The 25,347-nt window shown below is 36.0% G+C and overlaps 1 protein-coding gene across 1 annotated transcript in view; it reads right to left on the bottom strand.

Annotated features, from left to right (window-relative positions):
• The window catches only part of EPS15 (epidermal growth factor receptor pathway substrate 15), a 217,478-nt gene that overhangs the window by 134,721 nt on the left and 57,410 nt on the right, over window positions 1-25,347 (bottom strand). The window contains exons 9-12 of the mRNA XM_077149693.1: window positions 12,062-12,151; window positions 10,992-11,137; window positions 9,250-9,406; window positions 4,972-5,057 (exon numbers count right to left, since the gene is read on the bottom strand). Of these exons, the coding sequence (XP_077005808.1) occupies window positions 4,972-5,057; window positions 9,250-9,406; window positions 10,992-11,137; window positions 12,062-12,151 (479 nt within the window). The remainder of the gene's footprint in view (window positions 1-4,971; window positions 5,058-9,249; window positions 9,407-10,991; window positions 11,138-12,061; window positions 12,152-25,347) is intronic.

Raw genomic sequence — 25,347 nt, 5'->3', positions numbered from 1 at the left:
GAGAAGATAATTGCTGTTACTGTGGGAGGTGGCTAAGACAAAAGAATGGTCAGGATGCCAAGGGAACACCCTCAGGAAGAATCTTTATGCTACATCAGCAACACGAATTGGATCCAGATGGGGATGAGGGCTCACTGATGGATCTGAGCTGCATATTATACATATATAGGGATGTATAGTTTATGGATTTGCCTGAGCTCCTTTCTGGGAGTGATTGGTACTTGGTTACCAAGACCAAATGGAGGAGGGAATATATCCAAATGAAAATTGGAGGCTGTTGCCTGAAGGAGGAATGAATTATACTCGTTAATGTAAGATGGCTCAAAGAAAGGAAGGAGAGACTTAAAGAAGGGAGCCAAAAGGAAGTTATAGCAGTAATAAAGATAAGAGATAAAGGCTAAACTTAAGACAGAAAAAGTAGAACAGAGAAGACAGATTCAATAATACTGACTAAATTATTTTCTTATTTATTATAAGCTAAGCACTAAGGATACAACAGTGAACAAGCAAACAGTCCCTACACTTAAGAAGCACACAGTCTAGTGGGAGATTCAAAGAAAAAAAGACAATTACAATAAAGTAAGGTAGGTGCTATGATAAGTAAATATAATGATTATATAAGAGAGGCTCTTAAGACTTGAGGGTTATAGAAGACGGGATAAAAAGTCAGGGAAGGCTTCCCCTCCCATAGGAAATGATGTCTAATTTGAGAATTGATGGATGAGAAAGAGATGGTCAGGTAAAAGAGACAGGAAGGCAGGAATTAATTCAAGTCACATTCGAAAAGTAGAAAAGTAAAGACTGATCAATTGAATGTAGAAGATGAGTGATTATATGAATGGTGATGTCACTGAGGAAAGAAAATAAGAAAGACAAGGAGACAATTACAGGAAGATTTAGAAGGTATGTTCTACTGGAACTTAAGATGAAGATACTACTAGACAATGAAAAATATAGGCCTTGAGCCCAGGTAAAAGAGATCCAGGTATTTGGTGAGACTATAACTATTGCTTTTCCTTCTTTAAGCTAAAATGAGCACACTGATTTAATCTAATTGGCATCATTAAATCCCAAAATTCATAGCAATGCTGAAGGAATAGCATAAAGAAACAAAATGCCAAAAAGGTTTATCTTAAGCTCTCAATGTCTTCTATTTCTCATCAGAGACAATTTGGTGAACCAGAAATGAAAACAATGATAATGTCTCATTCTCTAACCAGTAACAAAGAACACGCTTTATCCAGCTAATACCCAAATATATATATATATATATCTTTGAATAGCTACACTGCTTTACAATGCTCAAAACAAAATATTACTCTAATAAACATTTTCTTTCATTATGCTTTTCTATATTCTCCAATTTTTATGATGAACATGTATTATAAGAATTACTGAAGGGAAGAAAAAAAATATTGAATATTGTAAAGTACCATATTCATTACACACAGATTCCACATTATATATGCTGTTTATTTACAGGTTGTGTCCCTGAACTAAAATTAAATATCCTCATCTCAAAAACAACAATGAAGGAGGGGCTGATATTTGTAAAATAACAATTTAGTAAAAGTCATACATGGTATGTCTTTAAATTCTTTTTTTCCTGTATGTTCTGATATATTAATAACAGGAAAGATTTAAAGGCTGAAAAGTAGAACTTTTGCACAGGAAAAAATTGCTTTAAACAATAATGAAAGCCATGATTTATAATGTAATACCCTGATAACTTAGTGACAGTAACATAATACAATTACTTACAAAAGTGAATTTTAACAATCATAACTTTAGCATGCATACTTGAGACTCATTATGACATTACTAGGGTTGACAGATGATGGAAGTGTGCCTACATTACCAATCTCACCTACAATAAAAGTCTTGGGGAAATATTTTCACAAATGTCAAATCATATATAAATAGATCACATATCTATAAAATGTGACTACAAGTAAAAACTAACAAGGTTTTGGACACTCTGATTTTCTTAATAAGACTGTCACAAAACGTTAGATGTATTCTTTTTATGTTGTTAGCTGTAGTCCATATCAAGACTACAACTTTCAATTATGGTTACTAAAAGTCATTAAAAAATTAAGTGACCAAAATATAACTAATATTATAAATGCTGGCACTGGTTAAGAACATTTTATGTTTGATCCGGTAATAAAGCTACTATCCAATTTACATTACAGTTACATGCTACGTGTGTGGGTGTGTATTATGCAAGTAAAAAAGTTTTATGGAACATTTATATACCATATGAAAATGAAAAGTCTCAGCACCATTAAAGACTTAGTTATTGCAGTGGTTTGGAGCTGTACATACCCCAGAAAAACATTTTCTTAAAATAATTCATTCCTGTGGTGTGAACCCATTGAAAGTAGGACCTTTTAATGAAGTTACTTCAGTTAAGGTGTGTCCCATCTCAACAAGAATGAGTCCTACTCTCACTATTGGAGCCTTTTATAAGCAGAATGACACTCAGACAGAGAAGAGAGAAACTACAAAGGGAGCAGCCAGAGCTGTAACCAATGGAATGGAACAGAAGGGAGAAGTCAGAAGAGGCTGCCACATGTCTTGCCATATGACAAGGACCAAGGAATGCCAGCAGCCAGCCACAGAATGTCAACCTTTGGGAAGAAAGCATCGCCTTGGACGATGCGTTGATTTGGACTCTCTCTTAGCCTCAAAACCATAAGCAAATAAATTTCCACTGTTTAAGCCAAACCAGGGCATGGTGTTTACTTGAGCAACCTAGGAAACTAAAACAACAATAACTGCTTACTTCTATTCTGAACCAATGCCAAAAATTTTTAAATCTTAATAACGGGCAGAATTATATAATAGAAAGAACACTGAACTAGGACTTACATACTCTGGTTTGAGTTCCAGCACTACTGCTGACTTAATGTGAGACTTTGGATTTGATTTTTTTCATGAATGAGGAAGAAATTGGACTATAAAAACTCCAAGGAGTTTTTCTTACTTTCTACGAGTCCAATATTAGAGGTATTATATAATAGGCAAAAGCCAATTTTATAACAGGAAATAAGAACTCAGTTGAATTTAGTACAAGGCAAGATACACTCAAAACCAAACAATGACATAAAAACAGTCAGAATGCCAAGTCATATTGTTCAAAAAGGTAGATGAAACTAAGGCTAATGACTGAAATTGTTGTGGATTTGAAGCTATACTGCCTATAGTAGATATCTGTCTCTACCCCACCCCACCACCCCAAATTCATTCCTCCTTCAGGCAACAGCCTCCAATTTTCATTTGGATATATTCCCTCCTCCATGCGGTCTTGGGAGCCAAGTACCAATCACTCCCAGAAAGGAGCTCAGGCAAATTCATAAACTATACATCCCTAGCCAGTGACTGGTTCAAGGGTGGACACCATCCTAAGCCAATCCAATTGGAATGAATTTCAGGACTTTTGTAGGAGCTACCAGAAAAGAAGCACTCTCCACAGAACTTGGAATTATAAGTACATGAGAATGTGCTATAGTCACTTTGTCAACATAAGGAGAAAGCCTATTAGAATGACATCAACCCAATCCAGTAAAAGTGGAACAAAGAAATGGAGAGAATAAGAGAACTGATATTATTTGAGCCCCAGTATCAAGCTCTGCTTTAAGTCATCCCTAACTCTGAGTTTTTAGTTTCATAAGCATATAAATCTACTCTCAGCTTAAGTTAGAGTTGAGTTCTGTCTCACAACTGAAAAAATCCCAACATCTAAGCCTCTCTACAGTAGTCTCTGTAGCCTCACTGATGAGGTAAGAATACTGCAAAGTTCTTGCCATATAACTTAAGCATTTAATTCCCTTATGCCTCAGTACCATCAGTAATAGTAGCTATTATCTATTTTAAAATTCTGTGAAAGAGGTCAGGCAACGGTGCTTAGTGGCAGAGTTCTCACCTGCCATGCTGGAGACCCAAGTTCGATTCCCAGAGCCTGCCCATGTCATAAAAAAAAAAAATGCTGTCAAAGAAAAAAGGTTCATGTAAATACAAACTAATATTTAAATCCAATGCTCAACAGGTGAAAAATGTTCTTAACTTTTTTTGGAGTAATTGCTGGGATTGGTCTTAACTTTTAAGAAGTAATTTTAGGAAGTCATTTTTAGAATGAGTACTATCATAAAGTCCCTGAGAAACAAGGGAATTAAGGAAATATTAACAGTACCTGCTGGACTCTGATTTCAAATCTGTTTTCGAGTCTGTTTTACATAGTACACTCAGTTATAAGAAAGATTCAATTTGGAATCAAATACTTTTAGGATCAGATATGCTGACAAGTCTGTCTGAGTTTGGGAGAAATAAGCTCTTTAAGCACCTTAACTTCTATACGTATTAAAGAGGAACACATCTCAAGTCACAAGGCTCTTGTAAAGATGAAATGAGACAGCAGTTACAAAAGTTCATTACACGGTGTTTTTACTATTCTTTCCATAGAATGTATTAAATAATGTCCTCTTAATATGCTATTCAAATATCTAAAATTGAAGAAAAGGTATATTTCATTCAAAGATGTATATTCTTTCATATTTTTATTACCTGAAATCAAATAGTATCCTATAGTTGATGGCATGCCATTGTTTATTTGGCAGTGTTTTGTTGGTTTTTTTTTTTTTTGCATGGGCAGGCACCAGGAATCGAACCTGGGTCTCTGGCATGGCAGGCGAGAATTCTGCCTGTTGAGCCACCGTGGCCCGCTCTCTTTTTTTAATGAAACATAAGAAAATAATGTATCCTACAATTAAAGGTTGCCTTAGATTTGGTAAAATAAGGTATACTGATTCCCAGCTCAAATAGAACTATGTATTTAACAAAATAAAGTAGTATTTACCAACATACACATCAGAAACAGAAGAGGTATGTTTATGTGAAAGAGAAATACTGCATCTATACATACATATACATACACATATATGAAGTTGGTTGCAATTTTACTTTACATACCGCTGTAGGTCAACTATTTCATTGTTAAGGGTATCTAACTCCTTAATGGCAGAGAAATCTGCAACAGGACTTGATCCTATGATGTTCTAAAATTAAAAAAAAAAGTCCATAATTATGCATTATTTCTATAAAATTATACAACAGACAGAAAGCATTAAAAATGTTAAAGTGCTAGACAAGATACAAGGTATTCCATATTTTACTGTATTACTAACACAATTCATTTAAGAAAACCAAATCTAGTAAAATTATATATATGTATATATATTAGTTTATTCTGAGATTTTTTTCTTTAATTCTTTAAATGCTATTCTATATGTATATCCCCATTTGACTTGATCACCTGATATTAGTCTGTTTAGAATCTTGCAATAAAACACATGTAAGATTCATAAATTATTTCCCTTACTAGAGTATAAATTTATTGGGGAGATGGATGACAATTTGAATTTGTATCATCTGGTACCAAGGAGGTGCACAAATTTTTGTTGGCTCTCAGAAATATAATACTGGTTATAAGCTAAGCCTATAAACTAAGCCCAATACTTCTAAATACATTTAGTGCCTACTCTGTTTAGAGTAAAACCAGTGTTCAGGTATGGACCATGATATCATATATGATATTATATATGATATCCTTTACATATGGCTTTCTTTCATAAATGAAGATGCCAAATGTGATGTCTGAATTCTATTATAAGAAACTATAGCTGAGTTTATTCTGGACTCTACTATTTTACCAGCTGCATGATCTTCATCTGTAAAATGGGAAAATAATCTCTGCCCTACTCATTTTACAAACTGAATGAAATAACGCATGTGAAATCCCTCTGCAAACTGACACTTTATTAATATAAGCAATTATATAATTAACCTCCTCATCAGAAAAGTCTCTTGAAAGATGACTGGCCTCTAATTGACTTGCTTCCACCTTGGCTTAATCTCCTTTGTGAACCATTCTTGATGCCTTATATAGCTGGTTGAAGTAAGGCAAAAAGACTACTATTCCTTCAAACACTTGATCTAATATCCAATGCTATAAGTAGAATGACAAATAACAAGAATAATCACCATTTGTAAATGTTAAGACTGAGGCCTGAACATATAAAACTAAGACATATTGATGAGCTTATTAGTACAGCATAAAAGTTATTATTGTCAATTTAATGTATGTCACCAATGCATACAACAGAAGAATGCTAAAAGCTCAAAACATACCACCTCCTCACATTTATACTATGGTTTATAATTCATTAAGCACTTCCAAATCCATTAGTCAATTCCTCAGACTAATGTGAAAAGCAGGTTCTAGGTAGGACAGGTATTATTAACCCCATTTAAGAGCTGAAGAAAGAGATTAAATGACTTACTTAAAGCTGAATCCAAATAGTACTTTAATTTAATCAGAATTCTCTTATCAAGAGAATTCTGATTAAATTAAAGTACTATTTCACACTTTGCCCCTTGCATTTACATACCAAGATCACTTCAGTAAATGAAATACCCTAAAAGTCAACTTGTTAAATATATACTTCAATAAAATTTGGTAAATAATTCCTTCTATATTTCTGCATGCCACACTGCATTACTAGTACTGAGCTGTTTTGTTTTTACTATGAATACCAAAATCGTATCTATTAGCATTCAATTAATGCAAGTATCAATTTTATATTACTTAGAGATTTATATCAAATTACCTCAATGTTTTAGAGTGCTCCATCAATACACTGACCTTTACTAATGCTAAATTAAATTAGAAATTTTAAAATGGAGTTTGGAACATGAGAGTATTTTAACTGTCCAAACTTGCCCTATGAGCTAAGCCTAGCCAGACAGCTAAATAAGTGAACAAAATGAAATCTAAACCCTTGATCACTTTTACTGCCAAGAATAACTTACATCACTTAAATGCTACTGAGAAATTTGCTGTCAGAGGTACTAGCATACCAAGAAACTCATGACTTCAACACCTCTTCTGTTACTAGCTTAACTCAAAAAGTGACTCATATCTCACAGCCTTTTGCTATTAAACTATTACCAAATAAGAAGACAAAGTGAGACAAATTAGTTTAACTTGGGTGACACCCCAGATGACTCTAGAAGGAAGGTTAGTGTACTATACTTGATACAAATTATGTATTCCTCAACTGACAGAAAAATTAGATTCCCATAAAACAGCAATAAAATGGCATGCAACCAGGAAGCATGAAAAATGTTCAGCTAACAGTATATGAAGTATATGAAGGGTATATGAAGAAAAATGTAGCATGACCCCTTCTTTCAAAATATTTTCTCCCACCCTGTTTTGTGTATTACACACAAAATTCCACCTTGGTGTTTTTAAGTGGATCAGTAAGCGCAGGGGAAAGCAAGCTACAGTGCACATAAGGACCAAGTGACGTGTTACAAAAGCATGCTGTTTAGGTACTTTCTCTGCATCACATTTGCTGCATAGAAAACCTCTACTTTCAAATATATCTTGTAAACCAAAAATCATTAGGCTAAAAATGCAGAAAGTAAAGCTCTAACCTTGAGAGAGAGTAGATTTAAGAAACTGACAGTACAAGAAAGGCGAAAAGCAGAGTGCTGCAGAATGGAAAAAATAGTCCAAACTAGAAAAAACACAGAGAGGAAAGTAACATTCAAAAAAGGATTAGTCAAGCTGCAGAATATGCAGTACTTTTAAAAAAAAAAAAAATCAGATTATAAAGAGTAATGAGATTATTTGAAAGACAAAACAAATGCAAATTTTATTTTCAAATAAGGTTAAAATTTTTGGTTAAGAGATAAGGCAACAGCACTAAAATCCCATTTTAAAGAGTAATATGGTATCTGACATAAATAGGCAAAGGAGTCTATGCTTTACTGAATGGACTTCAGACAAATCTATTAAATTAAAAACTCATTATCGCAGATATACTTTCAAGTATCTACTAATGTCATAGAGACTCAAAGGAACAAACATTTACTTCAGTAATTTCTGTCATATCTGTCATTTGTGTTGGTCAGGGGCTGAGTGGGTTATAAAATGAAGAAGGAAAGAGGTTAAAAAAAAAAGTTTACAAAGATAAAAGAAAGAGAACAACAACACAGCATTCCATAACTGCAATACAGTTATAGCAGAAGACATAAATAAAAATTTTGAAATCTTTATCTTTCTTGGTGACATAATTCTCAGCCTTCTCCACAACTTATGGAACCATGTCTTATATCAGAAGGAATCTAAAAAAAACTCATGAAATGCTCTGTGCTCCCACAAAAAAACTCACAAAGTAATTGTTACCTTAAAATATAATATATACTCAAAAACCTATTTTACTAAAAGTAAAGACAAAAACAGCCATTAGTAACTCTCTATATCTGATAACTGTAAATTTCCATTTAGAAATTTAGAAAATTTAGAAAAAATTCAAGTTTGACTTTTCTGAGGTTTGTTAAAATGGGATTTTAAAACACATTTGGCAAAATAATGCAAAACAAAAATATTCTATTGACTTTTAAAGACAGCTCACTTCATACCTCACATTTGACAACTGTTATATACAAACTCTGAAGAATCACCACAATAATGAATTACTTTTTAGGTCAAAAGAAATTTTAAGACACAAAGCATTTATTTCTAAAGGCAAATAGTCATTAGACATTAGAAGTCCTTTTAAAGCTCTATGAAAGGCCAAATGCATGGTAAGGTTTCCAGAGGAGAGAAAAATTAAGGCAACATTGCTAAAATAATATAATTTGAAAATTTTCCATTGCTGGCAGAAATCAAAAGTAGCTGAAACCTATTTCTAGTTGTTCTATGCTTAGGTCAAGGGTCATCTATAGCAAAAATGAAACAGATTTACCCTCAATATATTTGAGATTTTTTGATGTATAATTGATAGCAACCAATCATCATCTCCTAGATTTTGCTTTCTAATTTTCTTTGTTTCATCAAATGAAACACAATCATTTAATCCTTATGGCTTTCATTTATTTTTACACCTACTCATAAAAATTAACTCACATATCCAGGAGAGGAAAAACGAGGTCACATTTTTCCAATTTTAAGATTGGAAAATATGGCTGCCATATATGTAATGAATGGGAGGGCAAACAAGCTATGGCCCAAGGATGGCATACAAGGCACTCAAGCATATTCATAAGCACACTCTAAACCACAAACAGTATACTGATTTGCTCTTAGCGGATACATTTTCTCCATTACTGCATTCGAATCAAATTTATACATAACATAGTACAGTTAATGCATTCAGGTTTTCTTTTAAATTGATTTACCTTTTGTAAACTGGCCCTGTCTGATGGTGGAATCATCTCAGGAGTAAGAATCTGAGGAGGATCAATGCCCTTTATTAATTTTTGATTGATAAAGTGAAAAGCCAAGGCAAACTGATCCTTTGAAAGTTTCCCACAGCCTTTTGTGTCACATAATGCCCTGTACAAACAAACAAAATGAACAGTATATATATATATATATATATATGTCACTACTACCATTCTAAAAATTCAGAAGTAATAAGACTGTATGTAACTTTTTAAAAATGATCAGTTGAATTTTTATTTTAAAAAAAAGTCAAATTCACTTGTGGGTTACCCCAAATCACTCAAATATTAGAAGAAATAGATCAACTAAGATAGTGAAAATAGAGAATGCTCACCCTGGTACTGAGCATGATAGGCCTTTAATCTGGGTTTACTTTATGTTTTCTACCAATTTCCAGAACCACTACAGATGAGAATGTGGTGGACTAAAGAATGCCAACATTCCCTACTCCCAACATTCTCAACATTAAAAGACGTTAAAGATGAAACACAAGCTTCAACAAATTTGGCTTAATGGTGGCACTAGCATACTTCTAAGACAAGCAAAAATTTCCACATCAGATGGCTTCCAGCAACTTTTGGAGTAGGAGGATATAAGGTCACTAAACCAAAGCACAAATAACAGCTGAAAATGGAGATCACATGTGAGGAGAAGGCAGGCATCTGGAAAGCTTTACAAAATCGCTCTAAAAGGAAGAGCAAATGTTTTATTCTATTTTTCTTCTTTTCTTTCTCCCCCCTCCCTTTTTTTTGCTTTGTTTTGTTTTGTTTTGTTACACTCTCCTCTCTGAAGTCCTGATCTATTTGATTTACTTAAAGTCAATACAGCCTGATGAGGTCTATGGTGTCAAATAAATATTGAACTCCAACTTTTCCACTTATTTCTTCTTTGGTCAAAATTTTTAATCTCTCCTAGCCTCATCTGCTTCATCTATAAAGTAGAGATGGTAACACCTATTCTGCAAGATTACTGTAAGGATTAAAGACTGGGCTCATAGAAGTCTGGGCATAATGCCAAGCTTGTGACAGCTGCCATTTATTGAGTCTAGTACCTAACCTAGATTAGGTGCTGAAAATGACAGCTGGTCATTTTCATTTATTTCTTCCCAGTCTTGGGTTATTATTCCTTTTAAGGCAGATTTTTTCTCCTCTATTCTTAAATTTCTCTTTGCCATTATGTGGTTCCACCTCTGACTGCTGCCCCTTAAAAAACTCAAATTAACCTCTGGAATAGTTATGAAGACTGGTGGTAGGCAAGGTATAAAGTATTTTCATATACACTACTTCAATGAAATGTAAAATCTATTAAAGATACTGAGGTTCATCCTTTTTTAAGAACCAAATGCATTATTTCTACATAAAGGTATGAAAATATGCACATGCCCTGCAGAATTATACAGTTCCATGAAGGTACCATTCTACATTTATATTTCCCATACTTGGATTCTCCCCTAAAAATGTTAGTTTAATTAATTGCTATGAACAATATACTAACAATTAACTCCATCAATCTTAAAAGTATTCTCAAGCTTTTGTCTATTATAAGAAGAAATTCTCAGAATAAAATTTTCTCTTAAAAAAAAAAGAATTCAGCAATAAAAACACCCCTATGCACAAATGCATTTAAAAAAAGGCATGAAACTAGAGGTGACACAAAACCGTATTTGTTTTTTTGAAATAAATGTAAAGAGTCTTACCAAATATGAGCCAATAAGGTGGAAGGTAAACCTGTCTTTAAGAAGATTTCACGGCCCTCCAATCCAGACACAAATCCATCCATATCTTTATCAGTTTTCAGGAAGATTTCATCATACTTAGCTTTTTCTGCAGGAGTTACAACCCACTACAGGAAAATAAATAAAGAAATAATTTCTATCTAAATGAAACAAACGTTGAAATGTCACTCTATTAATATATGACAGTATCTAATACAAATTCTGAATTATGCTGCCCCACTAGATGCAACATCTATCACAACTTAATCAAAATGTGTTGAAAGGAAAATAACAGAAGAAAAATAAAGGTCAGTTAGGACTATATTTTTAGATGCCCATTTAACTTATTTTAAGTAATGAGTAAATTCAAGCATAGTTAACCCTTGATTCTGAATGCCCATGTTAATATGAGTAGCTAGGAAAGTCTGTATAAAAAAACTTCACATAATCTTCAATCTCGATTTTTTTGTAGTTTCAACTTCCAACATTATTAACTGTAGCCAAAATGGCCAATTCATATAACCTGTCATTCTTTTCCTTTACCCACCTGGCTGGAGAACAAACAGGAGAGAAAAAAAGGCCACGGGGAACAAAACTGGATAATATATCAAAGAATCAAGAGTTAACTAGAAACTAAACAAAAAACCTACTAACAATGCCAGGGCAAGCATGCTATGTTAGCACGGAGTGTCTTACATTCCCAACTTTAATTATAGATAGATCAAGGCAAAGGCAATTAAGCCTTCATACGACCTATGGCCAAGTGCAAGAAAAGGAATTTATCTGTCTTCTCTGGGTCATCACATTATACAGGTTCAACCAGAAGGAACTCTAAATCTTGGATTCCTTTGATTGTACTTCTATCTTTATTACCAATAATCAAGTGTTAAATGTCATGCATTTTGTTAAAAATAAATCCTATAACACTGATAAATCTATACCTGTCTTAATGGTGCTTTAGGAAGTAAAATGCCTACAGGTGGTAAGGAGTGGTAAGGTTCCTTGGCTGATGCTGAAGAGGGGATCAACTGCATTGAGCCTGATATACTGACCGTTTTTCTCTTAGAAGGTGGCACCAAGGCTGGAGGCAAGGACATTGGCACAGGTTCCTTCTCCAGTGCACAGTATACCAAAAACATGGCCTTCAAAATATATGAACAAGGGTCACATATATTAAAACCATTTAACAACATTAACCTATTGAATTTATTACTGTTGAACAACAAAGCACTTTTAAGCTGTCTCAAATACTTTTTGAGGAAATTAAACTGAAGAGGAAAAGAGGGAGGAAGTGAAAGGAAGGAAGATGAAAGGAAACAAATCAAAGCTAAGCAACTTTTCAGAATATAAATCCTGAGCAGTCAAAACTTCAAGACACACCCTTCAACTAAAGTTCTTACCATGTCAAAACCAAACAACCTGGAGGGAAAAATACCTGCAAAGAAAAAACTAATCTCTAATCTTTTTAATATATAAAGAACTCACACAAATCAAGAGAGGAGAAACCAAACCTAACAGAAAATGGGCAAAGGGTATGAAGAGATATTTTACAAAAGAAGAAATACAAATGGCCCATCCTATGACGTGAAAATATGTTCAACTTCACTCATAATAAGAAAACTGCAAGGTAAAACTGTACTGAAATACCACTTTCTACCTAACTGACTAAAATCCACAAGTTTCACAACATACTTTACTAGCTAGCTGTGAGGAAACAAGCACTCTCATACTACTAGTAAGTTGTGGGTGCTCAAACCAGTACAATTTCTATGGAGGATAAATAAGCAAAATCTACTAAACTGCAAACGTATTTCTCCTTTGACTCAGTTATCCCACATCTGAAATTTATCTTCAGATTACCTGCCTACATATGAAATACTGTGTGAAAAATGTTATTAAATCCAGTGTTGTTTTTATCAGCACCTAAGTGTCCATCAACAGAAGACTGGTTGCAAAATTATGGTACTCCTGAAACAGAAGCCCAGAGGCCTCAGGAGTGCATGGACAGGGAGTCAGCAACAAGGAAGTCATGCTGCATTTCTTGGAAGCACCACCCTCATGCATGCAGCCCCCACACCATGACTCCCCCCCACATCTTAAAGATGTGACCCCTGTCACCTGCCCCCCACCACATTCCAACCACCGGGCCCTGCCTCACACATGCACTCAAGTCTGTCCCACCCTGACACAACTCTCCTGCACAAGTACACAATCTTGCCCTGCCCCTTCAAGACTGCATACCTGTGTCCAGCCCCTTGATTTCCACCTCCCCCTTCCTGCCCCCTGCAGGCATTCATCTGCGCGTACAGGCTGCAGGCACTCACCTTCATACCCAAGCCATACCCGCACCCAGCCCATACAGTCCTTCAACCCTGCCTGGCCCCATCCATCTACCCACCCACCCCCAGTCTCTCAGTCGCGTACACTAATGCCCACTCACACCATGCCCCCTAAGCTCCGGGCAAGCACTGACCTGTGTGTCCAAGACTCAACTGCCCCTAGCCCACACAGGCATAGTCCCACCTCGCTGCCCCTGATCTCTGTGAACATGCAGCGCACAAGGGCCCTGCCCCTCTACACCTGTGTACACCAGGGCCCAGGCCCCATACCCATGCACCGGCACAGCCACATCCTCCCTGCCAGGCACCCAAGTATCCATGCACTGACCTCTTGACCCCTACACCCCACCCCAACCCACCCCACACACATGCACAGTGCCCTTCTCCAACAACTGTCAGGTGCTGTAGTGTACATCTGTGCTTCATAGCCTCTGCCCTGCACAAGCGTACATGCCAATCCCACCTGCCCCAGCACCTGTGCACCCATGCCAGGGCCCGGCCCAACCGTCATCACCCACCCTGACACAAGTCCCACGACCTCCACGACCTGTGCCCCGCCCCTATACACTTGCATATCTGCATACCAGCAACCCTGGACTCCTTCTTCTAAGTAAGGACACACAAGCACCCTGCCCTCCCTGTGCCCTGACTTCTATACCTTGTACCCCACACAATGACACCCATGACCTAAATGTTTCACATGCCCACCCGCATTCTGCCCACATACCAGCCCCAGCATATCCATTCAGCCCCCCATTCACCTCAGGTCATGCTCTATCTCTGTGTCCCCCACATTGGACCCTGCTCCTGAGCTCCAAAGCCTGCCTGAGCTGCACCTCAATCCCATGGCCTCCACACCACACCTCCACAACTCTGCGATCTGCACCCCACGCTCACAGGCACCAGCGTAGCATCCCCGATTCGTATATATACCTGCACGACCACCCATCACTGCACTGCTATGCCTGTTCCACACCCATCCTACAAATACAAAGCTTTAGAATACTGAAGGAAATCAAATTCCAAAGTAACCCTACCAATATACACATGCCATGAAGACAACAGAAGATCATAAACCACATGAAGATGTAGACAGATACAACCCAGCCCAATCTAATGAAAAAATTAAAACATCAGAGGAGACACAAATTTTGGACCAACTAATCAAAGATGTCCACATAACTCAACTAAATAAAATCAGTGGGGTGACTAATAACATAAAGGAGATCAAGAAGACACCAGAAGAACATAATGAGGAATTTGAAAGAATAAATAGAAAAGTAGCAGATATCGCAGAGATTAAAGATGCTGCAGACCAAACCAAAAATATACAAGAGACACACAACAGCAGATCTGAAGAGGCAGAAGAAAGAATAAGTGAATGAGAGGACAGGACAACTAATTTTGAACACACAAAAGTGCAAATGACAAAAAAGATGGAAAAATTTGAATTGGATCTCAGGAAAGTGAATGGACAAAACAAAGCACACAAATATAAGAATCATCAGTGTCCCAGAAGGAGAAAAGAAAAAGGCTACGAAGATCAGTGGAGGATATAATGGGGTAAAGCCTTTCAATCTTTATAAAAGACATAAATATGCAAATCAAAGAAGCCCAAAGAATTCCAAACAGAATAAATACATATAGGCCTATCCTAAGACAAATACTAATCAGCCTGTCAAATGCTGAGAAGCAGAGAAGCAGAAAATCCTGAAAATGGCAACAGGAAAATAATCTACCTCACACAAGGGAGACCACGTAGGACTGAATTCGGAATACTTAACTGGCACTATGGAGGCAAGAAGGCAGTGGTATGATATATTTCAGATCCTGAAAAAGAAAGCTTTCCAGCCAAGAATTCTGTACCCAGACAAATTGTCCTTAAAAACTGAGGGAGAAAATGGATCCCTGGACCAGGTAAGCCCTGAAACCTAGAAGGGCTAGCCTCTCCTGAACATCAGCTAGTTCCATCTCCCTACCCCATATTACTAACAGCCCCTTCCAACATGAAAAGTTAGAATGGTCATACTCCAAATACCCCTTAAAGTGGGATAGAAATATCAAAGGTGATGGTAGACTTATACAGAGAAGGTAGGGTTTAACAGACGAATATGATTGTTGAATCATGACACTGATATTTTAGTCTCCAGTATCTTAGAGCAGCTAGAAGTAAAAACCTAAAATTGTGGAATGGTAACCCATACCAACAGATTCTGAAATCTGTTCTACAACTAATTGTTAAGCTGTATTTTGAAATTTATTGGTTTTTTTTTAATATATGTTATTTTTCATGAAAAAAAGTCATTGTAATGATAAAAACAATAGTTGCTCTATATTCTGGAGCAGCTAGAAGGAAAAATCTGAGAGGATGGTATGATAGCCCATGACAAACTCTGGCATCCGTCTTCTAACTACTTATTGACACTATTGCTTTTTTCTTTCTTTGCTTTGTATATATGTTATGTTAGACAATAAAAAAAGTTAAAAACCAAGGGAGAGATTAAAATTTTCACAAACAAAAGCTAAGAGAATATGTCTACAAGAGATCTGCTCTACAAGAAACACTAAAGAGAGTTCTGAGGGCTGAAAAAAAAAAAAAGACAGGAGAGGGAGATCTGGAGGAGGGCACAGAATTGAAGAGCATCAATTAGTGTAACTTAAAAAATAAAAAGAAAAGAACTGGGGGAAACAATATAGATCTGACAAATAAAATTCAAGGACAAGATGGTGAATTCAAGAAACGCCTTTGCAATAATAACTTCGAATGTTAACAAACCAAACTTAGCAATTAAAAGGCACAGATTGGCAGAATGGATTAATAAATTTAATCCAGCTATATGCCATTTACAAAAGACTCATCTTAGACATAAGGATACAAATAAATTGAAAGTGAAAGGACGGAAAAAAATGTTTCATGCAAGTTATAACCAAAAGAAAGTAAGAGTGGCTACACTAATATCAGACAAAATAGACTTGAAATGTAAAGACACTGGGCAGGCCACAGTGGCTCAGCAGGCAAGAACGCTTGCCTGTCATGCTAGAGGACCCGGAGTTCGATTCCCGGTGCCTGCCCATGTATAAAAAAAGAATATAAATGTAAAGACATCATGAGAGACAAAGAAGGAGACTATATCTTAGCAAAAGGGACAATTAACCAAGAAGATATAGCAACCATAAATGTCTATGTTTCCAATCAAGGAGCTCCAAAGTATATGAGACAGACATGGACAAAATGAAAGGAATGATAGACATTTCAACAATAACAGTAGACTTCAATGCACCACTCTCCTCTATAGATAGAACCACCAGACAGAAGATCAACAAGGAAATAGAGAACTTAATTTGATAAATGATTTAGAGCCAACAGACATATACAGGTCATTAACCCCAAAACACCAGGATATACATCCTTCTCTACTGCTCATTGAACATTCTCCAGGATAGATCATATGCTGGGGCACAAAACAGGTCTTTATAAATTTAAAAACACTGAAATTACCCAAAGCCCTTTCTCTGATCATAATGGAATGAAGGTGGAAATCAGTAACCACCGAAGAACAAGAATATGCACAAACATGGAGATTAAATAACACACTTTTTTTTTTTTTTTTTTGCATGGGCAGCACTGGGAATCGAACCCAGGTCTCCGGCATGGCAGGTGAGAATTCTGCCTGCTGAACTACCATGGACCACCCAATAACATTCTTTTAAACAACCAGTGGGTCAAAGAAGAAACTGCTAGAGAAATAAATAGCTATCTGGAGACGAATGAAAATGAGAAGACAACATATCATAACTTATGGGATGTGCTAAAGGCTGTGCTGAGAGGGAAATATATTACCCTAAATGCCTATATTGAAAAACAAGAAAGACCAAAAATCGAGGACTTAACTGCTCACATGGACAAACTTGAGAAAGAACAGCAAACTAACCCCAAAGCAAATGGGAGAAGAGAAATAACAAAGATTAAAGCAGAGTAAAATGAATGGGAGATCAAAAGAACAGAAAGAATCAATTAAACTAAAGTTGGTTCTTTGAGAAAATCAATAAAATTGATGGGCCACTAGCAAGGCTAACAAAGAAAAAAGAGAAAGGATGTAAACAACAAGATCAGAAATGAGAGGGGGTCATTACCACAGACCTGAATAAAAAAAAAAATCATAAGAGGATACTATAAACAACTATACACCAACAAACTAGACAACTCAGATGAAATGGACAAATTCCTAGAAAGACAAAAACAAGCTACACTGTTTCTGGGTCAAGATGGCGGCTTAACAATGTGCGCATTTTAGTTTGTCCTTCAGAACAACTACTAAATAACCAGAAACGTACAGAACAGCTCCAGGGGCCACGTCAGTGATCGGACACACAGCGTACCCCTGTCTGGACCAGTTGGACCAGCTGCGAGCACTCCCCAGAATCGTGAGTTCCCAAAGCTGCAGCGGCCAGCGCCCCTCCCCAACAGGCCACTTCCCAGAGGGGAAAGGAAAGGACTTCACCAGCAGCAGGGACTGGGCACAATCAAATGCCAATTGTGGAACTAATTAACAAATACTGACTACTAAAAATAGGCCCCCAGCTTAGGTGAACCTGATCAAAGCGGAGGTTGCTCATTTTTGCCCCGGCGCCAAGGGGGCAGGACTGACAGAAAAAGGGGGGAAAAAAGAAGGAAACAGAGGTTTTTGTGGCTGTGTATCTACAAAGGCTTGACTGCCTCTGGATACAGTGGCAGGACTTTTCAGGCTGCAACTGCCCCAGGCATAGGCAGAAGTGAGCTCTTTAGGGGGCTTATCTGGAGCTTGTGCCTTCCCCAGGGGAGGGGTGAAGCCCCACCCAGGTGGAATCCCTCCATCAAGGAATTCAGACACCAGGGCTTGGTAATTTGAAGCCATTAAAACCAGCCTACAACCTCTTCTCTGTCTCCACCATGCCCCCAGTAGGGAGAGTCTGCCAAAGTTAAAGGTACCACATCATCTTACGCTGGTGGGACCTGCAGTCAGACAAGCACCACATACTGGGCAGGATAAGAAAAACAGAGTCCAGAGACTTCACAGGAAAGTCTTTCAACCTGCTGGGTCTCACCTTTAGGGAAAACCGATGCAGGTGACTCTTTCCTCCTGATAGGAGGCCAGTTTGGTCTGGGAAAATCTGGCTGGGGTCTATAATATCTAAGCAGACCCTTCTAAGTGTGTGTGTGTGTGGGGGAAGACACCACACAAGCAGGGCAAGAAACAAGAAAACAAGAACTGAAAAATTCTCTTCTGTTAAACAAAACTTAAGCTAAAGGTTCAGATAAAGCTGAACGGAATGTCAAAGAACAGATGGACAACAAATTCATCCAGCAAGAAAACCCTAGATAAAAGAAGTGAAAGCAATCTCCAGAATAAACTAATTAAGGCAATTAAATGCCTAGACACCAGCAAAAAATAACAAATCATACTAGGAAAATTGAAGATATGGCCCAGTCAAAGGAACAAACCAACAATTCAAATGACATATAGGAGCTGAAACAATTAATTCAGAATATACGAACAGACATGGAAAACCTCATCAAAAACCAAATCAATGAATTGAGGGAGGATATAAAGAAGGCAAGAAAAGAGCAAAAAGAAGAAACTGAAAGTCTGAAAAAACAAACAAATCACAGAACTTATGGGAATGAAAGACAGCAGAAGAGATGAAAAAAACAATGGAAACCTACAATGGCAGATTTCGAGAGACAGAACATAGGATTTCTGAACTGGAGGAAGGAACATCTGAAATCCAACAAGAAACAGAAACTATAGGGAAAAAAAACGGAAAAATATGAGCAGGGACTCAGGGAATTGAAAGACAATATGAAGCGCACGAATATATGTGTTGTGGGTGTCCCAGAAGGAGAAGAGAAGGGGAAAGGAGGAGAAAAACTAATGGAGGAAATTATCACTGAAAATTTCCCAAGTCTTATGAAAGACTTAAAATTACAGATCCAAGAAGTGCAGTGTACCTGGAAGAGAATAGACCCAAATAGGCGTTCTCCAAGACACTTACTAGTTAGAATGTCAGGGGTCAAAGAGAAAGAAAGGATCTTGAAAGCAGCAAGAGAAAAGCGATCCATCACATACAAGGGAACCCCAATAAGACTATGCGCAGATATCTCAGCAGAAATCATGGAGGCGAGAAGACGATGGGATAATATATTCAAATTATTAAAAGAGAAAAACTGCCAACCAAGAATTCTGTATCCAGCAAAATTGTCCTTCAAAAATGAGGGAGAAATTAAAACATTTTCAGACAAAAAAATCACTGAGAGAATTTGTGACCAAGAGACCAGCTCTGCAAGAAATACTAAAGGGAGCACTAGAGACAGATAGGAAGACAGAAGAGAGAGGTGTGGAGAAGAGTGTAGAAAGGAAGATTATGAGTAAAGGTAAAAAGAAGGAAAATTAGATATGACATATAAAATCCAGAAGGCAAAATAGTAGAAGAAAGTACTACCCATGCAGTAATAACACTGAATGTTAATGGATTAAACTATCCATAGTCTGGCAGAATGGATTAAAAAACAGGACCCATCTATATGCTGTCTCTACTCAAAGGACAAGAGGCCAAGGACACAAATGGACATTTACACACCAATGTTTATAGCAGCATTATTAACAATTACCAAGAGACAGAAACTGCCAAAATGTTCATCAACAGACGGGTGGCTAAACAAACTGTGGTATACATAAGATGTAATATTATGCAGTTGAAAGACAGAATAAAGTTACGAAGTATGTAACAACATGAATGGACATTATGGACATTATGCTGAGTGTGATTAGCCAGAAACAAAAGGACAAATACTATATGGTCTCACTGATATGAACTGACATTAGTGAATAAACTTGGAATATTTCCTTGGTAACAGAGACCATCAGGAGATAGAAATAGGGTAAGATATTGGGTGATTGGAGCTGAAGGAATACAGATTGTGCAACAGGACTGAATATAAAAACTCAGAAATGGACAGCACAATATTACCTAACTGTAATACAATTATGTTAAAACACTGAATGAAGCTGCATATGAGAATGATAAAGGGAGGAGGGCTGGGGCATAAATGAAATCACAAAGAAAGACGATAAAGATTGAGATGGTGTAATCTAGGGCTGCCTAGAGTGTATAATGACAGTGACTAAATGTAGAAATTTTAAAAATGTTTTTGCATGAGGAAAAAAACAAACAAAAAAAACAAGCTACACTGACTCAAGAAGAAAGAAGCTCTCAACAAAACAATCACAAGTAAAGAGATTCAATCAGTCATCAAAAATCTTCCTACAGGGCAGTATAAAACCCTCAGTTTATTCAGGGAGAGAGAATGGAAAGAAGGGATTTTAGTTTTATTGTTAGTCAATTACCAGCAGCTGCTCACTTTCTTTCTTTTTTTTTTTTCATTTTCTACGGTTGTAGGCAGTTTTCAAATTTTAGTGGACCCCACCCCAGAATTTCAGGTCTCAAGCAAGGCCCCAGAATTCACATTTCTAGTAAGTTTCCAAGTCATGCTGATGCTGCAAATGGGAGTTCCCATTTGAGAAGCAGTCCTTGTAGTAGTCACCTTCAGAGTTTTACTTGCTCACTGGTCTACTTAGTCACTTGACCTGCCAGTTTAAATTTCTTAAAACAGCAATATGGATGAAAATATCAGACGTTTACTATGCTTTTCAAGCAATATAAATTTCTTTCATCAATTTAGTTAAACAAAACATATACTGGAAAATTTTTCTGTAAATTCAAAATAATTCCAAATCTTAGTTTATTTAAAAAAGGGGGAGAGGGGGTACATGAGTCCAGTTTCAGGTCAGCCCTGTACTAACTGCTCTACTTAAAGATAATTTCTAGGATTTTGTCCAACAATAAAACTCATAAAGAATGAGCGTAAGCTCATTCAACAAATACTGGATTACTAAGACTTAGGGACCTTTCCTGTATGTATAAAGTAGTGGATTTCACTTCAATAAAACAAAAAACTATTTTACAGAACAGGACTGCACACTTATGGAATTCATTCCAGCAAAGGGAACAACAAACTTTTACATTACCATGATTTAATTACATTTGTTCACTGCCAATACCATATAAATTTTGAGTTTTCCAACTGATATCAGAGAGGAAAATTTGCCCTTTTTGTAAAATGTCCCCATAGGACTTAGGGATACAAAGATGCTAGAGATGTGTGAACAGTCAGCTAATGAGGTTGAACTCAAATGTAAGGGAATAGATAGAAGTGAAGGAGATTCTCTAGTGGGTCTATCTCTTTTTCTGAATTGATGCAAATGTTCTAAGAAATGATCATGATGATAAATACACAACTATGTGAAGATATTGTGAGTTACTGATTATATATCAAGAATGGAATGATCATATAGTAACAATGTTTGTGTTAGTATGTGGTTTTGTTTAATAAATAAATAAAAGGGAAAAAAAAGTATGGGTAAAATCCCTTGAAGGATGGGAGAAAAAATATGTAACTATTAAATTTTACTACCAGGGAATCCCCTGATACTGTGTCAAACATTAGGAACAGCCAAATCAACAGGCCAAGCCCTTGATCTTCATTTTTATTTATTTATTTATTTATTTTCAAGCATTTGATCTTGAGGCTTACTCTTGTGAAGCTTATGTTGGTAGTGGAGAAGCCTAGCCTACCTTTAGGTATGCCTAAGAGTTACTTCTGGAGGACCTCTTTTGTTGCTCAGATGTGGCCTCAGTCTCTCTAAGCTCAACTCTGCAAATGAAACCATTGCCCTTCCTCCCTACATGGGACATGATGTCCAGGGATGAGTCTCCCTGGCAGTATGGTAGATGACTCCCAGGGATAAGTCTGACCCTGGTATTGTGGGACCAAGAATTCCATCCTGACCAAAAGGGAGAAAAGAAGTGTAACTAATAAATTACCAGTGGCTGAGAGAGTTCAAATAAAGTTGAAAGGCTACTGGAGGTCACTCTTAAGCAAGCTTTAGTTAGACATTGCTACCTATCATAACTTGCCAAACCCCAACCAAAACCATTCCAGTCAATCCTAAAGAGCACCTAGGGCAATATATAAGATTCTACAAAGGTTCCACGCACTAGCGTAACTTTCTAGAAACCTACAATCTCCAGATGGATCCCTGGACCAGATAAGTCCTGAAACCTAGAGGCCCAACCTCTCCAGATCATCAGCTAGCTCCATCTCCCTACCCCATTAGTGACAGACCCTTCCAACATGAAAAAGTTATAATGGCCATAGCACAAACACCCCTAAAGAGTGGGACAGAAAGATCAATGGTGATGGTGAAGTTGTACAGAGAAGACAGGATTTAACAAACGAATATGACTGCTGAATCATTAAATTGATATTTCTTTTAGTCTCCAGTATCTTAGAGCAGCCAGAAGTAAAAACCTAAAATTGAGGAACTGCAACCCATACCAAATTCTGAAGTCTGTTCTACAACTAATTGTTGTACTGTGCTTTGAAATTTATTGCTTTTTTGTATATACATTATTTTCCACACACAAAAAAAATCAATTGCAGTGATAAAAAAATCTTTATTTCTTCTAGCCTCCTATATTCTGGAGCAGCTAGAAGGAAAAATCTGAGAAGATGGTTGGTAGCCCATGAAAAACTTCGGGATCTGTCCTGTAACTATTTGCTGAAGAGTGCTCTGAAAATTATTGCTTTCCTATTTCTTTGTTTTTTCATAAAAAAAAGTGAAAAAAAAAAATGTCCCCATGATATCCTGTCAGAGACTTTCTACTGAAGTAAATGTGTTGGGAGTAAAACTCAGGGAAATATATTTTAATATCCTTACACTCTTTTCATATAACTCATATGAATTATATAATTAATATTCATATTAAGAATTCAAGTAAAAGTAAAATAAATATTATATGCACACAGAATATTGACATGTCACAGATATAAAAAATTCTATACTCAAAGAGAGAAAAATTATTTTTTAAGTCCACTTTATTTTAAATCCATTTTATTTATTTATTTATTTTTGGTATATATACACACAAGCACACACACCTTTCAAAAGTCACATTATTTTTGGCTAGGACACCCATGGCATGCCAAAGCCTGACCTGTACAAATTCAGTTAAAAAAAAATTCAAATATATTCTAGATTTGGAAACCACTGAACTTCAGATATTATGAAAAAGCTTTTACATTTGAAAAGAAGCAAGGGCTATTCATTAAAGGTTTACATGGCAACAGAAGTTTTACAAGTTAGAATCTTTCACTAACTCCAACTTTATTCTCATTAAAAAAAAAAAACCACCACAAAACCCATTTATGCTGTAAAAGGAAAGACAGAAACTGGATATGAATTTTAAAGGTAAGCCTTGAGACCATAAACATTCAAGCTCAATCAGGTTTTGGTGAAGTAAGTTTTTCTAAAAAAAAAAAAACTACATTGCAAGTCAACAAACCAAGCTAAAAATCTCTCAATTAATTTAATTTTTATTTGTTTCCATGCAAAAACACAAACATTATATAGCTACTGGATCTTTAAAACAAACATCAAATAAAATCTGAAATCTTCTAGAGGAAAAAAGAGAAGTGAAAATAATCTAAATGTCTCATATTACTAAAGTGAGTGTCAATAATCTTGTTTTCAAATATAGGAGAAATGGTAGGACAAATATAGGGAAAGGCACACTAACCATTATTGGAACAAGGCATTATTACAGAATTTCCATATGAACAAGGAGAAAATGAACGAATCAAAACTTAATAAGCAGCAACAACAGGAAAGAGAAAATAAAAGTAAAATAAATAGATATGGAGGAGGAACAAAAGCAACATATGTGTCTCTATCTTAAAAGACGAAGATGTCAAATTAGGTAAAAATTAAAACAGGAATGTGTCATTTTGCAAGAGAGAGAACATCAAACTTAAGAAATGAAATAGATAATTCAAACAATAAAGAACTGGAAAAGTAATATTAATATCACATAACCTGGAATTTAAAATTAAAAGCAGTAAGGATGAAGAAAACAATAACCAAAAGACACACAAAAAAAGCAGTAAGGATGTTAAAGTTGGAAAAGAGTCCCTGAGGAAGGCACACAGGGGGACAGTAAACATGGCAAAATGGTAAAAAAATTAATAAATCTAGAACGTATATTGATCTTCACTATTTCTTAAAAAACTTTTAAGTAATAAATTCCCACAAATATGTTTATTGGTATTTTTAAATTTTTATTTATTTTTATTTTTTGTATGGGCAGGCACCAGAAATCGAACCCAAGTCTCCAGGCAAGGCAGGCGAGAATTCTGTCACTGAGCCTCCGGCGCACCGCCATATTTATTATTTTTAAATATGATTTTACTTTGATTAAAAATAAAGTTGCCTAGGAAAAGCTTCAAGATATATAAGATAAAATGTACCTTAGTATGTACTACTATTTATCATATGAGAATAGTACTATCCTCCACCGTATCCTAACCATACAGATCCTTTGGAATATAAATTTTTCACTTTTATAATGAAAAAAAATTCTTCAATACATCTTTCCACTGCAAAAAAATTTTATACTGTTATTCTTAACACAAAAACTATTCATGAAAAGTTAATATATAGAATGATAGTCTTTCAAGTACATCATCATCCAAAGCTCTTCAATACTCCCTTTTCCTCAAAACATCTCACAAACAATGACCCAACTTCTGATATATAGCTGGGCTATCCTTTTTATCACTGTGAAGGGATATCACCTGCCATTTCCCAACTATCACCCAAATCAAAATAAAAAAGACAAAGGAATCCATGACCTGACCTGGAACATATGTCACGTCAAATTTTATTAAGCTTCTATCTAATTATATAGGCAAATAAATACATATGTGTATACATATAGATATATATATACACACATATATTTGAACGTGATAATATGTACCCTATCTATTTCATTTGGGTCTTATAGGAAGCAAATACAATAAAATTAATGAAAGGGGAAAAAAATGTAAAGACAATGAGAAA

This window comes from Tamandua tetradactyla, chromosome 2 (assembly GCF_023851605.1).
Source record: "Tamandua tetradactyla isolate mTamTet1 chromosome 2, mTamTet1.pri, whole genome shotgun sequence".
Classification (NCBI taxonomy): Eukaryota; Metazoa; Chordata; class Mammalia; order Pilosa; family Myrmecophagidae; genus Tamandua; species Tamandua tetradactyla.
This window is presented reverse-complemented; position numbering and strand designations above follow the sequence as displayed.